The sequence below is a fragment of the Lineus longissimus genome, chromosome 2 (genome assembly GCF_910592395.1).
Source record: "Lineus longissimus chromosome 2, tnLinLong1.2, whole genome shotgun sequence".
NCBI classification, from domain to species: domain Eukaryota; kingdom Metazoa; phylum Nemertea; class Pilidiophora; order Heteronemertea; family Lineidae; genus Lineus; species Lineus longissimus.
In genome coordinates, this window is record NC_088309.1 from 1,932,040 (window position 1) to 1,947,464 (window position 15,425).

General features: G+C 43.6%; 2 protein-coding genes across 4 annotated transcripts in view; one reads left to right on the top strand and one right to left on the bottom strand.

Annotated features, from left to right (window-relative positions):
- The window catches only part of LOC135483942 (uncharacterized), a 54,679-nt gene extending 46,734 nt beyond the window's left edge, over positions 1 to 7,945 (top strand). The window contains exons 76-89 of the mRNA XM_064765017.1: positions 177 to 371; positions 557 to 760; positions 1,062 to 1,268; positions 1,470 to 1,793; positions 2,040 to 2,246; positions 2,373 to 2,576; positions 2,808 to 3,053; positions 3,306 to 3,806; positions 4,019 to 4,288; positions 4,494 to 5,106; positions 5,429 to 5,732; positions 5,914 to 6,071; positions 6,398 to 6,576; positions 6,790 to 7,945. Coding sequence (XP_064621087.1) covers positions 177 to 371; positions 557 to 760; positions 1,062 to 1,268; positions 1,470 to 1,793; positions 2,040 to 2,246; positions 2,373 to 2,576; positions 2,808 to 3,053; positions 3,306 to 3,806; positions 4,019 to 4,288; positions 4,494 to 5,106; positions 5,429 to 5,732; positions 5,914 to 6,071; positions 6,398 to 6,576; positions 6,790 to 7,179 — 4,002 coding nt within the window. The 3' untranslated portion in view covers positions 7,180 to 7,945. The remainder of the gene's footprint in view (positions 1 to 176; positions 372 to 556; positions 761 to 1,061; positions 1,269 to 1,469; positions 1,794 to 2,039; positions 2,247 to 2,372; positions 2,577 to 2,807; positions 3,054 to 3,305; positions 3,807 to 4,018; positions 4,289 to 4,493; positions 5,107 to 5,428; positions 5,733 to 5,913; positions 6,072 to 6,397; positions 6,577 to 6,789) is intronic.
- A 4,216-nt stretch (positions 7,946 to 12,161) lies between these two features.
- LOC135500772 (ubiquitin-protein ligase E3B-like) overlaps positions 12,162 to 15,425 on the bottom strand; it is a 42,885-nt gene continuing 39,621 nt past the window's right edge. For all 3 annotated transcript variants that reach the window (XM_064792432.1, XM_064792440.1, XM_064792425.1), the window contains 6 exons: positions 15,275 to 15,412; positions 14,900 to 15,024; positions 14,623 to 14,805; positions 14,365 to 14,476; positions 13,894 to 13,986; positions 12,162 to 13,713 (listed from right to left, as the gene is read on the bottom strand). In XM_064792432.1, the coding sequence (XP_064648502.1) occupies positions 13,522 to 13,713; positions 13,894 to 13,986; positions 14,365 to 14,476; positions 14,623 to 14,805; positions 14,900 to 15,024; positions 15,275 to 15,412 (843 nt within the window). In that variant the 3' untranslated portion in view covers positions 12,162 to 13,521. The remainder of the gene's footprint in view (positions 13,714 to 13,893; positions 13,987 to 14,364; positions 14,477 to 14,622; positions 14,806 to 14,899; positions 15,025 to 15,274; positions 15,413 to 15,425) is intronic.

Below are 15,425 nucleotides of genomic sequence, written 5' to 3' on the forward strand. Positions count from 1 at the left end.
GTAGATTTTTCCCGATTCATTGTTACATCGATTGATTCTGGAGGTGGCAAAAGATCCTAAGCCTGAGCCCAGAATTGTGTCCTTGCAATACCAATGTGCCTGCTGGAGTTACACCGAAGTTCATTTTCTGAGCTTAATTTAACCATATTTACCAAAGCTGTTGTTTTTCTCTCCAGGGTCGTGAGGCGGGTCTCCCACCCCAGATCACAACAACTGACACCGCAGAAGAGAAGCTCAAGGCAAAGGAGCTGATGCTCAGGACCCTCCAGGCTGAAGAGAAGGCTGGTATGACCCGCGCCGAGACAGAGGCTGGGAGAAAGGCAACTGAGGAACAGCATAAGAAGATGTCCGATGCCCTCAAGGAACAGATTGTAAGCCCTTGTTTCATATTCCCCCAAAAGATGTGTTTCTGGAACTTTTTTTGTTGAATATTGTGCTAGAATATGGCTATGGTAGCCAGCCCGTTTATCTCTCTCAGGTTGGTTTCAAATGCAACTAGATTCAGGACAAAATTTACATTCATTCCCACTTGAAACGTTTTCTGATGAACTTTCAGGAAAGCCTTGCAGACAACGGCATCATCACCGATGCAGAGAAGGTAGCCCTGCTCAAGAAACAGATTGATCTGGAGGAAGCCATTAGGATTGCCATGGAGAAACGTCGCCAGATGCAACTTGACATGGTGCGTGGCCGCCTGGGCAAACATCGCCGCAAGAAGGTCAGTGACCTGAAGGCCAAGCAGGAGACAGAGAGAATGGAGGTAGGAAGAGTTAACTGTAATCTCATTCATTTCAGTGCTGCGTGTCCAACATCATCCTCATTGCCTCTCGAACTCCTAGATGTCTTGGAGACAACTGAGTAGAGACATCCAGAGGATCACTAGTGAGGAAAGGAAATGAATCATACTTAGTAGTAAATTGAGCTGCTGTTTGATACGAAAGAGAACATTGCCTTGCCTGGATACAGAATTTGCCATCTCTACAGTAGGCATACTTTCTGTAGGCCTACTTTGCTTTGTTTTTCCAATCTCATACCATTGTCTTTGTTGATTTCTTCTGCAGCTTTCAACTCGATTGATCCAGGAAGGTAAACATGAGGAACTAGAGCGACGTCTGTCAATGATGGACAAACGCCACAAACACGAGCAGACGGCAATCGAGGCAGAGGAGGATCTGGACGAGGCCGTCCATATCAAGAAGATCAGCGAGTCCATTGATGAAGAACATACTAATGAACTCAAACAAGGTCACAGAAAGATTATGACTGAGGTGAGCAGACGCTCGTGTTTGTATCATTGCTGTTTCTTGTTGGTGCCAGTTATGCATTATTGCTAGCTTAACCTGCGTGTGATGACTCAAGCTAATGAGTATGGACAGTGGTAGATGGGTAATGGTAGAGGCGGCAAAGACCCCAGAGGGCCAAGAAGCTGCTGCGATGATGATATCTAATTGATGTTTTTTTCTCTACAGCTACCTCAGACAAGCTCCAACATTGACGCGATCACACAACAGAGAATCCTGGACCAATACCGCAAAGACATGGAAGCGTTCGAACAGGATATGCTGAACAGCAAGGATCGCACCATGAACGAGACAAGAGCCAAACTTGCTGCGCGTAGAGCTCGCCGTTTGAAGGAAGCAAACCGATTGGCAGACGAAGAGGCGGCCAAACAGTTCATCGCAGAGCAGAACCAGCAAATGGAGCAGACGGTACAGGTCGTTGACCCCTCCATTCAGATGCCAGAAGTCAAGGTCATGGAGTCAATGGAGGAGAAGGCACTCAAGAAGAAACAGGTCAGCGATTATTCGGTTTCTGTCCAAAATGAATATGGTTCCATCTACCTTATTGTGCCTTCAATGTCATCTTCTTTTTCATTACATGTACATGTCCGTTGGTCACTGGTGGATTTGCTCGTGTCATTTATGTCCTTGTGCACCCTGTTCATGTTCCCCTCTGCAGAAAGTTCAGAATAAGAATTCAGTATTCACTACAAAACTACGAGCTATTATGTTACATTTGTTGAAATTTACGTCCTGCAGGAAGAAAGCAAGGAAGAGATGCGCGGGCGTCACAACACCGAGCGCAGCCAGCTGAGCGACCGGCTGGAACAGGACACGGCCAAGGAGGAGCACGCTATCAACAAGGAGTGGCAGTCAGAGAAGGAAAAGATTCTTCAGGAGAAGCGCAGCAGACAGGCAGCCGAGATCGCATCAAGGACCGATCTGGATGATGATGCAATGAAGGCTGTAAGTTTTCAATCTTGCCCATCTGGATTTGTTTGTTCAAATGTCATTTGAGGATGGTGGTGCAGTGGTAAATGTGTCTAAATCTTTGCAATCTGAAACCTGACAGTGTATCTTCTTTCATTGCAGCTTCTTGCTCAGCATGAAGAAGAGGTACGTGCTCTCTCTGACAAACTTGACTCAGAGCGTTCACGCCAACAGATGACCATCCGTGACAAGATCGCCGAGAGGAAACGGCGCAGGATGGAGGAGATGCGGCGAAAACAGGAACTTGAGATGACGAGAGAGATGCTGGAGCAGAGGAAGGAATTAGATGAAGTCAAAACCAAAGTGGTGAGTAGAATCTTTAACGTCTGACTCAGCCAGATTGATTGTTTATATTTCATTTTTGAAAAAAAGCAATTAATACAATAGTGAATTTCTGTAGCCAGGGGTAAGGTCCCCTTGGAGGATATTCACTACGACCAAGTAGGTCAATGTTGTGAAATAGTCAACTGAAATGGGTGTCTTTTGGGTGATGACCTCATCTGCATGGTCGCTAATGATTGGTACATTTGTTTTCAGGCGAAAGAAGCAGAGAAAGAAGCCATCAAAGAAGGTGTGCGTGAGAATGGGGTAGAGGACAGCGATAAGGTTGTACGTGCCGTGCTTGCGCAGAGACATGCACAGGAGACGCGTGATCTTGAGAGCCGCTTTGCTGCCGAGAAGAAGCTGATGATTGATGCTGCCGTTAGTAAGATGCATGATGGTTATGAAAAAGAGAGGGAGGATCTGCAGAAGAAACATGAGGCAGAATTAGCAGCTCTCAATGTAAGTTTCAAAACTGTAATGTCGAGTCAATCTATACCAACCAACATGACCAAAGACGACCTTTCCCAATGATTATCAGTGTTCAGTTTTAAACTTCATTGTTCTCATTGCCAAGTCATCGTGCCATATATCACAATATCATGTCTTTCATTTGATGAAATGGAGATTGCATGTTGATGTATGCAGGTTTTACGTGACATCTTTTGTCATGATAATGGGTTTTTTTATGCTGAACGATTTTCATTTTTGCAGAGAGAGAAGCTGTCACCTGAACAACTTCATGCCAAACGCACCCAGCTTCTAAACAAACAACAACTTGAACTCTCTGACCTGGACAAGAGGATGGCCGACGAGCAAAAGGAGATTGAGCGTGGCGCCCTCGCTGATTGGGAAGTGCGCTTCGCCAGGGCTAAGCTCGTCTTGAAGGAGAAACACTACAAGGAATTCTCAGATGCGCTGCGCGAGTATTCACCTGACCACGACGAGGTCAAGTTGACAGATGCGAAGATCCAGGAATTGGAAGAAGTCAAGAGGAAGTTGGATATTCAGCGTAAGGAAGCTGAAGAACAGCTCTACAATGAGCAGAAATCATTTGAGGATGAGCAGCGCGCTGTTCTGGAGGAGGAGCTTAAGTCCTTCAATCAGCAGCTTGAGGCAGATACGTCACGAGAGGAGGACAGGCTCCAGAGAAATATCGATATGTTGAACCAGCGTAAGGAGGAAATGGTCAAGGAGAAGAAACAGAAGGTCAAGGTGAGTTGCGTATAAGATGATGAATGCACATGTATGTTCCAAGTGAAATTCCAAAGTCAAGATGTGTCAGTTTTTGTTGCAATTTTTCTTTGAACAGATGAGTAGATATCATTAGTACCTGCTGACCTACCAATTGATATGCTCAGGTTTAAAACAATCTAAGAAATGACTAAGATATTCATTGATGCTGACCTCTGACATGTTGTCTTTAGGATGAGATTGAGCAGCTTGCTAATTCCGGTGCTAGCAAAGAAGAACAGGAACGCATCCTTGAAGAACATAACAAAGATGTGCAACGCATTGGCAACAAGATGGATGCCGACCGTCTGCGCATGCAGAGCAATCTCCAGGATCGTCTGCGCAAACGTCGTGAGGAGAAGATGAAGGGGAAGAAGAGTGAGTTGGAAGAGAAGAGCGTTGAGCAGAAGAGGGAGTTTGAGGAGAAGGTCAGGAGTGAGAAGGATCGGCTGAAGTCAGACGAGGTAGGCAGATTTCACACTTGTTTTTGAAAGAGTTGTCTGGGAATGGCAAGTGGCATCTTTCTGGATGAATAATGTAGGAAAGCCAACTACGTGTATGAGACCTCTTTTTCTTGTCAATATCGATAGGCCTACAACTACATCATTTACAAGTAGCCTACTCAATCGATCAAAGTAAGAAGTTTATTGTTTGTTGTTTCCCTTTTAGGCCTTGACCTTGAAGGAATGCCTCAACATCGACTACTTGTCGTCACAAGATTCGACCACAGTCGTCTACGAAGCTCCAGAAACTGCACCAGCAAACGTTACCATGACAACCAACGTGATGTCTGCTGCTCCTGATATGCCGGGATCCTTTGCAATGGCGGCACCGCTGAACGAGACTGAGCTGACGATGTTGCTCATGCAGTCTCCGCTTTACCAGAAGCTGGAAGAGATCAAGAAGACAGTGGCGAAAGGTGGCTTCGGTGGTCGCAAGATGGCGCCAGGTGAAGGTTATTTGGATGTACGAGACGCAGAATGGACGAGCGACACAGAATTATCCCCAGTTGATCTGAACAAGCTAAATCCAAGGTCGTTCATCGTCTACAAGTTCGGTAGCTTCATCGCAGACCTTATTTCAGCGCACTGTCAGCATCTGCCTGTGACGCTTCTCCTGGCCGACAAGATCCCACCAAATAATGAGCTTGCCCATAATGCCTATCGCAACTCGTTCCATTATGATGCCAATAATCATATCCTGTACATGAGAACAGCCAGGCTTGACTCGGTTGGAGAGTTTGTCCTAGTTTTGGTGCACACATTGGCCCATATCAAATCTGGTAAGTTCTTTTTCTCATCTGTCGGTTGTTATTTGGGTAGTTTGGTCGACATATGGTTGACTTTCTCTGCAAGTATGCGTGGTGAATCCTCTGGTAATGAAGCTGCGGCCGTAGAATGTTGTCCTTGAAACCATGATGACGCTCTCTGTTAAAAAGGTCTAGTCCATACTCAAAACAGCGACTCATTCTACTCGGAACTTTCCACACCTTCACTGCACGCCAGGGGAATGAATACAACTGAATGAGCTTTTAAGCAGTATCAGAAAAGCAAATGGAAAGATTGATTTTTGAGCTTTTTTCCAACTCAACTTTTCCACTTTAGGTGACTTGAGAGATGACACGAACCCTGATTTCTGTAAGGAGTTCTACCGAGGCCTAACAGTCGTCTGCGATGATCTGTTCTTCGCTCGGTACCGCCGGTCATCGTCCTTGATAAAATCACTAGCAGAAGACACCAAGACGGTCAACATGGAAAAAACCGCCAGTGCCCTTTTGGAAGCCATGTTTGGTGACAGTCATACAGAGGAGGAGAAGAACCAGGTCATTGATGAACTGTTGGACATCAAACTTTTGCCGTCAACTGATATAGAAGGTGTCCATTTTGACAAGGAGAGACTGAAAGACAGGTAAAGCACCTCCCAGTGATCATTTTTTTACACTGCAAAGGGCAATTATAATCCCTGCTATGTGAGACGAAAAGACCTCTCGTCTGCGAGCAAAGCCGGTTGCCAATATATGTAGGCTTGCTCCATCCTCGGGCTTTGAAGGTGAACAACTCAGTTAATGACTTCGCTGTTCCTGTTTCAGACTTGCCAAGTATTCCAAGTTTGCCATCGGAAACAAACTGCACAGTCACCTTGGAAAGGTCGAGGATAAGATTGCACAGGCGAAGATACATGGCACTATGGATGGAAATGATGCACAGCTGACCAAGTTACAGAGATCGTCTGCAGCCTCAACCTCTGGTGAGTTGATACACATTCTAGGTAGACTATTCTTGGGAAAGGCTCATCACAATTTTGGTGTCCTGTTGGGTCTTTGCTGCAGGTTGAGGGAGTTATCTTTTGTTGGCCTGATACAGACGGGCACTTGTCAGTTTTAAACAACTTTCAAAGGAGGAGGTGATCAAAGTAAACTGAAATGCCCGAGGCCACAAGTAAGATGGTCTGTAATGGATATTGTGCATAGATGAATGTATATCCATGATGGTGGATGAGACATCAGTTACTACCCTGCCTCCCACCATTTGGAATATTTCTGCTCAAACTGAAATATCATAATCCTTGTCCAGGTAATACGATGCTGACCAGAAAACTCAGCCAACCAGCTGCGAGCATGGCAAACATGACTGGTACTGCCCTCTGGCAGAAGTTTGTCAACAATATGGAGGCAAAACAGACGGCTGGTGGTCGTATCCAACAGGTGGCTAAGGTCGCTAAAACACAAGATCTCTACAAGAAATTCCTAAAGGTACGTGATGAATAGTGAATGCCAGATGCTCGCAACTACATGTAAGATCAAATAAATTGAGATATCAGAAAGATCAGTGGCACAGTTTTGCTGAGGAATATCGGCTAATGACAGATATCAGTTCCTTGATGGGAATGTGATAGATTTTAACCTTGTCTCATGAATGATCTTCAGAGCAGACAAATGTTCAACAGAATCTTTCATTAATTGCAGGATGAAGTGCAAGACCTACAGGACCGCGTCGACAGCCTGAATGGTGACTTCTCTCAGAAAACGCAGGAGGCTTTGAACCTCTCCGAGAAAATACAACAGCTGAGGGACGAGGTTACCAGCCAGACAGACCTGGTCTCGAAGGCAACAGGTGTTGTCCAGGGCAAGGAGAAAATCCTTCTGAAGGAGACAAGTATGCAGCTTGGATTGGCCCAAGAACAACTGATCACGATTCAGTCCAAAAAGGCGCAGATTGGTGACCGTCTTGAGCGGACGCAGACACAACTTGAAGTTAAACAGCAACAGTTGGCTGGATACCAAGAGCATAAGAAATCTGTTGGGGCACGAGTTCCTTTGGCCAAATCCTCCCCTGGAAAAGCTGTACGAACATAGACATTTTATCCAAATTGACCCAGTCTTCAAGTGGAAAGACATTCTATCCAAATTGACCCAGTCTTCAAGTGGAAAAGCTTGTCATCATTTGATATCTTCCACAAAGTACATGTAACTACCACAGGAAACGAATATTGTATTAGTCAGATATGTCAAAGGTTGATTAGAAAGCATGCTAGTGTAAGCTTTTTGAGATATCATATTTACAACCTGGCCCATTTATATCTTTATTTTTGTATGCATTGGTAAACATGAACTTAGTAAGGATGATTTTTTATAAAGCTTATGGTGATATTTGTCATTATCAACAATGCCGTCCGTCAGTTTCTGAGATTTTGTATTATATTTTTATCATGTATTTATAATTGTAATATATTCAAAGACATTTTCATTGAATTTAAACCACTGATCAAAGAGCAATCCGTCCAATCAAACACATGACCAGATAACCAGTATCCTGATAACATTAGTTAAATATAAATTACAAATAATTTAATTTTTGTACGAAATTTTGTGCTGTTTTAATCTCATGTTGTCGAGAAATGTGGCTCAGAAATCCAGAGAAGATATTATTTTTCGTCAATGCGCTGGAAGCATTGTTTTTGTATTGAGATGAATATTGGTAGAACAGAAGTTGTTGTTGTGTTTGCCTGTAGGTAGAAGTCTCATGAGCAGCCTTGCGTTGTCTTTGTGATAAATTTGTAAGGTTTTCTGTGGTCACTAGTCACTTCGCGATTTATAATTCTGAGATAAAGTATATTAATAAAAGTTCTGTATATTCTTATAAGATGCGTCCTTTTCTTCTATTTTGTGATGGATGTCACATCAGTTTTCCCACTTTCCTCAGGTTCTTCCTGAGTAGCAGTTTTCCAGTGTGGTCTCAAACCTTCTGGAAGTCATTGATCAGGTCTGAAATTCTGAAGTGATTCCATGGTTGAAATGGATGAGAGTAGCTGCACACTTGACTCCTAGATAACTGTGGACATCCATTTTGAGCCCCTGTCATGTAACTCCAAGCACGAAAGCTTGCTATGACACTTACACAAGCGAGCTTTGGATGAGGGGGGCATGTTCCTCCTTTGTATAGAAAAGTCTTTGGAATTGTCTTGATGGAGGCCTCTGTGCTTGTGGGATCCTTCAATGAATATATACAAAGGAAAGACAGATATCTAGACATGTCAGAACCAATAAAACACTGCCAATGTAGCTGTTGATGTCGTACAGAAGCTGTATACGAAAATCAGCTCAAAATTCCTACCGCTTCATGGTTTTTCAAAAATTTGGTAAATTTTTGCAAAATTCTGCCATCAAACTCAAAAAGGGGCCTTGGATCCAGGGCCCACATGACCATTCATGAGCATGAATGTATAGGACTGAAAAGCCTGTAAGACCTGGGTACAAGGTATTTTTAAAGTAGTCTGCATCAGCAAACTGTGCTAGATATAAGGCTGAAAATGCGGGATATTGATGATAGGTAAATAATCTGATAGATGTTATGTTCTCAAAATGTTCTCAAAAAATCAAAAATTTTCTTGAGGACATAGAAGACAATGTCAGTCTGAGTACTGAACCAAGCTTCGGGGTGAAAACATCAAAGTCTAGTTGATTGAGAGGGAATATCGTGAAGTATAATATTATTCAATGGAATCAAAGCTGGTGAAACTAGTCGGAAACTGTTCTCCCTATATCCACTGCAATGACATGCATTACCCGAGGTGAGCACATGGTCCCTGAACCATTTTATTACGGTCCTGCTCATTTCAACTGTAAGCACATTATATTGTATGTCTGGTTGAAATGTCTCATCTTGCAATATCATCATCATAAGGGCCATAGACATAAATACCTGTTTAGAGGCCTAACATTGAAAAGTGAATGAAAGTGATTATCTATTAACCTGGGTGGGATCACCAATTGATTTCATGCAGAGTTGACTTGTCTGGTCAGAAGTCGGCATTGGTGAGGACACCTCATAGCATAGATTTGTTCCACTTCTCCCCTTGACCAGGCCGAATCAGTCCTGGCTGCTCCACCGTGTTGACAACATGATGAGAGTTATGAGACAGTCACAGCCAGGCCGCATCAATCTTCGCCGCACTGCCTAGTTGTTAATATGGCGAGAGAGATGAGACAATCACAGCCAGGCCAAATCAGTCTCGGCTGCTCTGCCAAGTTGTCAACATGGTGAGAGAGATGAGGAAGTCACTTTGCTTCTATTTGATCACATATCCTTGTCTGTTCTGTGGCAGTGATTGATGAATGAGGAGACTTGTTCTGGGATACACATCATCAGAGTTAAAACTGGACGTCTCGTTCACCCTCCGGCTGCATAGTCAATGGTCTTCAGATTCTTATTCTACTTGTGAAGAAAGGACTACCTGAGACTATGATAGCAAAGTTGTTTGCAATGAGGACACCCGTTGGACACAACTTGTTCAATGTGTTGAACATATGATAGGACTCTGGAATGGCTGTCTGAGACAAGGACACTCACTCTAAGAGTAAGGATTGACTAGACAACCTTTGTACCGTTTGCAGCAGAGCATCAGTCGGACGGAGCCCGTGAGAGCCGCAACAAACCAGTAGCAAACATGACTGTGTGCCAAGTGACCGCTTGCCAAGTGCTCTTTGTCAGTTGTGCCTGTATTGGTTTGTTTTTGGCTCTGAACAGCCGGCAGTTTGCCATGTTGACTGTTGCGATCTGTCCCATGTGTTAGCTGGACAGCTCCAGCATGGTTGCAACCAAAGAGGACATGATCTGTCAGGCTTTAAGATTGCAGACCTCTTGCACCAGTTTGCTGTAGAGCAACTTGTCCTTAGACTTGTCCAGTAGAGAGGGATTCACATCATGAGAGTGAAGAAAGGACAACCTAGCACTAGCATAGTTGTTGTGATGAAGACACCAGTTGGATACACAACCCGTCTCCACTGAGGACACACACCATGTCAAGAAGATGACAGTTCGTGGAGACATCCATCTTGTAAAAAGGTAGGGAGGTTTTCTTATAGGCTCCTTCATACATGGCAGGGTTGGCGCGCCCATTCGCATTTTCGCCACTGGCGTTTCAATGAAAAAGACGCACGCCACTGCCGTACCGGTACCTAAGAAAACTTGCCTTTTCAGGCAAATTTGCGATGATCGAAACAATACCGTCATCTACCTCATAGTTCATGTATTCTCATATGACAAACCCAGTGGACACATAACCTGAACTAACATGCAGCGATCGGGAAAACTTGGTGACTACTGACTATTGGAGTCGATAGGTGTTAGAAGTAGGAACTAGATGTATTTGGACCAACATTGAATATAGGTCAACGACCGGCGTACCCCTTTAACCATCCAGGCACCAGTGGTTTTCGATATCCTCCGCCTCTCATAATGATGAAGGAGTATAAAAAGCCTGAAACTCAGGATACGCTTTCACTGATTCTGATTGGAAATTTCACGGTCCGACACTAATACTTTTTAGCCCCAATGCATCCTCGAAAATAGCAGCTGCCGATTCGAACCATCCTCGGTAGTACTCGAACGCCCGAAATGAGTATGTGCTACAGTTTGAAAAGTTTGGGTGCGGGATATAATAATGATAATAATGAAACTTTAGACATCTGTACATGGATGACTAGATAACAAGATAAGGAGGAAGAAAAAAAGAGAAAACAGCGGCAGATTCACTGGGAGTCGAACCCGTGACCAGCCGATCCACAGTCAAACACTCTAAGCGCTGAACCGTCAAGGCTTTCATGCTGACATGGAGATTTTATTCGCCTCTTATATGCGGTATGCAAACGAGCGCGCCGCAATTGAGACAAGGTCGCGCAGGTGGCAAAGTGATTTGCCGAAATAGTTCCAAGTAATCGTATATTTCGATAGTTGTTCAGATTTTTCTCAACATATCGTATTTACATACCTCAGTGATATAAAAGATTATCTTTGCAGTTGATTTAACGTTTGAATGGCCTTTTTTGAAAGTTTTTAAAAATCGAAGTCAGCCCAGGGTCAGAGTCGATCAAAAAATAGTTTTGAAAGTCTGTGGCAGGGTCAAAAGTAATAGTTGTTGGCGCCGATGATGTCAGCAATATGTCGGATTTCCGCCCCACCCGTGAGATTTGCTCTCGTCACGTCATGGGCACATTGAACTGCTAGTGAACCATGCTGAATATGTACCGGCTCCCGCTATCTCCATCATCACCGACGATATGTGCCGGTGCCGGTTGTGCGAAGTCAATGCCGCACATGAGTGGCGAATGTAAAACAATGTCTGGCTAAAATTTTTGCGAATTCAATTTGAATTGCCATGATTTGGCGAGAGAGTAATAGTGTTGTGCGAAAATTGATCAAAGTCAATCAAAAAGATCCACTTACACACCAAATGCACCAAGGAACGATCGTTAGTCAGTCAAACTTTCAATTAGCTTATTTGCGGGCGGCCGCGCTATCACACGTGGTTGCTATCGTCTGCATTGTAGTTCTGCCCGTTGCCGCTACAGTGATTCTGTTGGCGCTGGTGGTCGCCTTACGCATACATTATCAGCTAGTTTCCCGATCGCTTCGTTGCCATGGAGTCTCCGGTCACGTGTTCCTCGAATCGTTCGTTGATTTGCTAGTCTCAGTACTGGCGGGCTGCCATTCTCGCACATGTTACTGTGGGCTGGGTCGGCCCAAAGATGGACAAACGATCGGCAATGGCTAGAGCTGACTCAATATGGCTAAAAGTGACAGCCACTTGGCTAAAAAGTGGCTAGGAGGAAAAAATTCACAGAGCCAACCCTGTACATGCCAAATAATAAGGATTCATAGACCTTAGGCCTCGAGATTGGTCACTGCCACGATCCTTGCCATCCGTTGTGATAGGGTTAATGGGTTCCTCCAGCATTGTTGACTCTTGTGATAGCCAGACCAAGAGCCTTCTCAAATCATGAATGGGTAAAGCAATCGAGAATTGCTCCACAAAGAAACAAAGAATATTTTTCTGTTTTCTATTCCTTTATTTACCTTTGTACATGCAGTGCGGTTTACACAAATATCCATCAATGGCTGCGAGTACAGGGAAGGTCATACAACAATACACTCATTATAGTACTTGTCTTATTTCTTGATGATAGCGTCTTTTAATCAAGCAACATGAGGAAGCCCCAACCATGGTGAACTGCTTAACAGACTTGATGATAACATCATGACTACATTAGTGTACGCCATTGCATGCATTGTTTCATGATGTCATGCCGAAATATTTTATGGCAAAGCGGTTGAAAATTGTCACTGATAACCCCCCCCCCCCCCCCGGTGAAATATCTGGCCCACCTAAGGACCCCAAATTTGTCAGTTTGACAATATCTGGCCCACCTGGGAACCATGAAGTTAAGTTTGACAACAAGATAAGAATGGCTTTAATCTTATGCAAAGAATACAAAAATGGCAACTTGAGACACTTGAAAATGGAAACAGATGAATAAGTTAATATTTATAAGTATTTACAAAAGGATTGCAGGGGGCAGACAAGACTCAAATCGATAACTGCATCATTTACCATGCACCATACTCTGGTGAAGTCACCCTTGAATTCATTACCCACCCACGGCCGAAAAAAATAATGTCCAACTGAAAATTATAGTTGCCTTACAAACATAGCAAATATTATCCATATCACAAAGCCAAGCATCAAGCTTCTGACCATCTTCCAATCATAGCACCACAACATACATAAATCTATTTTCAAATAATGCCAAAAATTGAAATGGACCGCAACATTAGAACAGCACCGCAAGCTATTCGTCATGCATCCAGTTTTTAGCCACACCCACAGTAAATGAATTTGAACAATCATCAAAAACATTTCGTATCAGTCTTCAACCTCTGTAGGCCTATGATCTGTGACATCATACTCTAGCTGATGAAAAATCTAGACAGACTGAATATTTCACACATCAAAATTGTCTCACGAAATGTGCATGAGCCACTTTATCAAGCTACCATGTACCCTAGCGCTGGCTAGCTTTCTAGATGAAACAGTCAAAGCTTACATGAAAACCACCCTGTGTTTTTCCATTTAGATAACATTGGCCATCACATCCATTGCTATTTGATTTCGATAGAATCACACTGAGTAGATTATGCTGAATACATGTACAACTAACACAGAGATGTCCTCTAATATCTTACCGCAAACTGTCAACTGTTCATGGGCATTTTACTTTGGTGGATTTCCAAAACAAGTGAAAGATACCTTTCAATTTCATCTGCCACAAAAAGATACCGTTTGCTCTCTTGAAACCTGTATTGATCTGATGAACCAGCCAGTACTCAGTCCCTTTAACATTGTCTGCACACCGACATATTTATGACAGCTCAAATCCTGTGTTGCTGGTTATAGCATATCGTAGCTTCTCGCGTAGCGTGCTCTTCCTCTGATAGTTGGGAAGCTTCAAGAGATTGAAGCAAGTGGACGACGTCGGTAGCCTGCCAACTGGGTCCTTTTTACGAATGTTGAAGAAACCTTTCAGGACACTTCCCACAGTATCACCAGTGTCCTGAAAATGAAAATCACCACTTAACAAAGACTCTTTTTTATTTACGAATTGTGTTTCCGGGGCAGTCGGCAGATATATGATTCTTTGTTTATCTACATCTGCTCAGGCTTGACCCCTGAGAAACGGTATAAATAACTTAAATGAAGGAAAACTAGCACACAAGTATAATGAAATACTGACCTGGTCATCACTGACTTCCACACATCTGATAGAGAATGGTGGCTCAAGGTGTGCAAAGCCCAGGAGGGGAGGCTTGGAACAGCTCGTGACAAACTGGAATAGATGGAACAGCTGTTAGTTAAAGTGGCAGAAAAAGGGCCAAGACATTTAGTACAAAGCTCTAGTTTGGCTCGATATCTCTCGACAAGGTGGGCGATTTGTATAGTAGGGGGAAGCCTAGGCTGTAGAAGAGACATCCTCACTATCACAGGAGTACACCGGGGCCAGGAATCAAACCTGAGACCCAAGATGTGACAGGTGCTGATGTTTCCACTGGGGCACTCCATCAGCCCACAGCAGTGAGGCTGATCGAAGTCATCACCATAGAAGTTGCTATGAACCTCCAGGGTCATGTCATAGGTTTACCCTTCATCCTTCATAGGACTTAAGGCCTCAATATGTGGGTTTCAAAATACGAATAATGATAATTACCTTGAGAAAGAGACTCCTCTCTGTGGGTGTAAAGTCTTTGAGTAGAATATCCCAAAGCCAGCTAACCACCTTATGGTTATTGTGAAAGCCTCCGTAATACTGAGTGTGTTTCCTGCAAAGTAATAGAAAAGATGACACTTTGGTTGAGACTTCTGCATAAGTGTTTAAAGAGTAAACTTGAAGAGACAGATTACAGGTCCGATGGCCTCTGCAGGCCAAACTTGACTCAATACTGACACACTCCCCTTGCCTACCTACCTGAGGTCCTCGAGGTCAATATCTGTGGTATCTCCAGATATGAGCTTCTGCAACTCTGGTGTTGAGAACATGGACAGCCACTCTGGGTTGACAATGGATCGGAATCCTTTAATAAATGCTTGAGTTTGGTCTTTGATTTGCGTGTACATTCTGAAGTGGGCCATCAGGTGAACATAACTAATCCTGGAAGAAAATGATAATGTTGACAACAATGATGACAGTTTTACCCTAGTTATTCTCAAGGGAAATTGGCCACTATCGATGTACGGTAACTTACTTGTTCTCATTGCAACATGAAACTACTTTGCCCCCAGGCACCAACTCATGGGTGACAAGTTTGCCCATGAAGTCCTCATCAGATGAGAATGTCAGCTCGAGGTCGGAGATGTCGCCTTCATAGTGCTGAAAGCAAACAATACAAGTGATTACTGCTACGAGTGGTCAAGGGGTCAGACTCCAAATATAAGCCTTTGTTGGTTCAATAACACAGACACACTGCTTGCCACCATGAGCAAGGAACTTTTCTTGGACTGTCATGTGATCGAGACATTTTACAAAGATTCCTTTAACTTGATGCATATGCCATGGCAAGCAAAATACCTACCACAAGAATACCGCCAATTAGTCTTGACAAATTTTTAAGTTTACATACCTTGACATAGCTCAAACTCTTGTAGAGTTCTGGATCTAGAGAAGGTAGTTCATCAATTGAACTGTAGGTGGCATTGTGCTGATGGCCGAGAATGTGACTGAGGAAGAAGTTAGCAAATGGCACATCTACTACTATCCCCTGAAAATGAAAA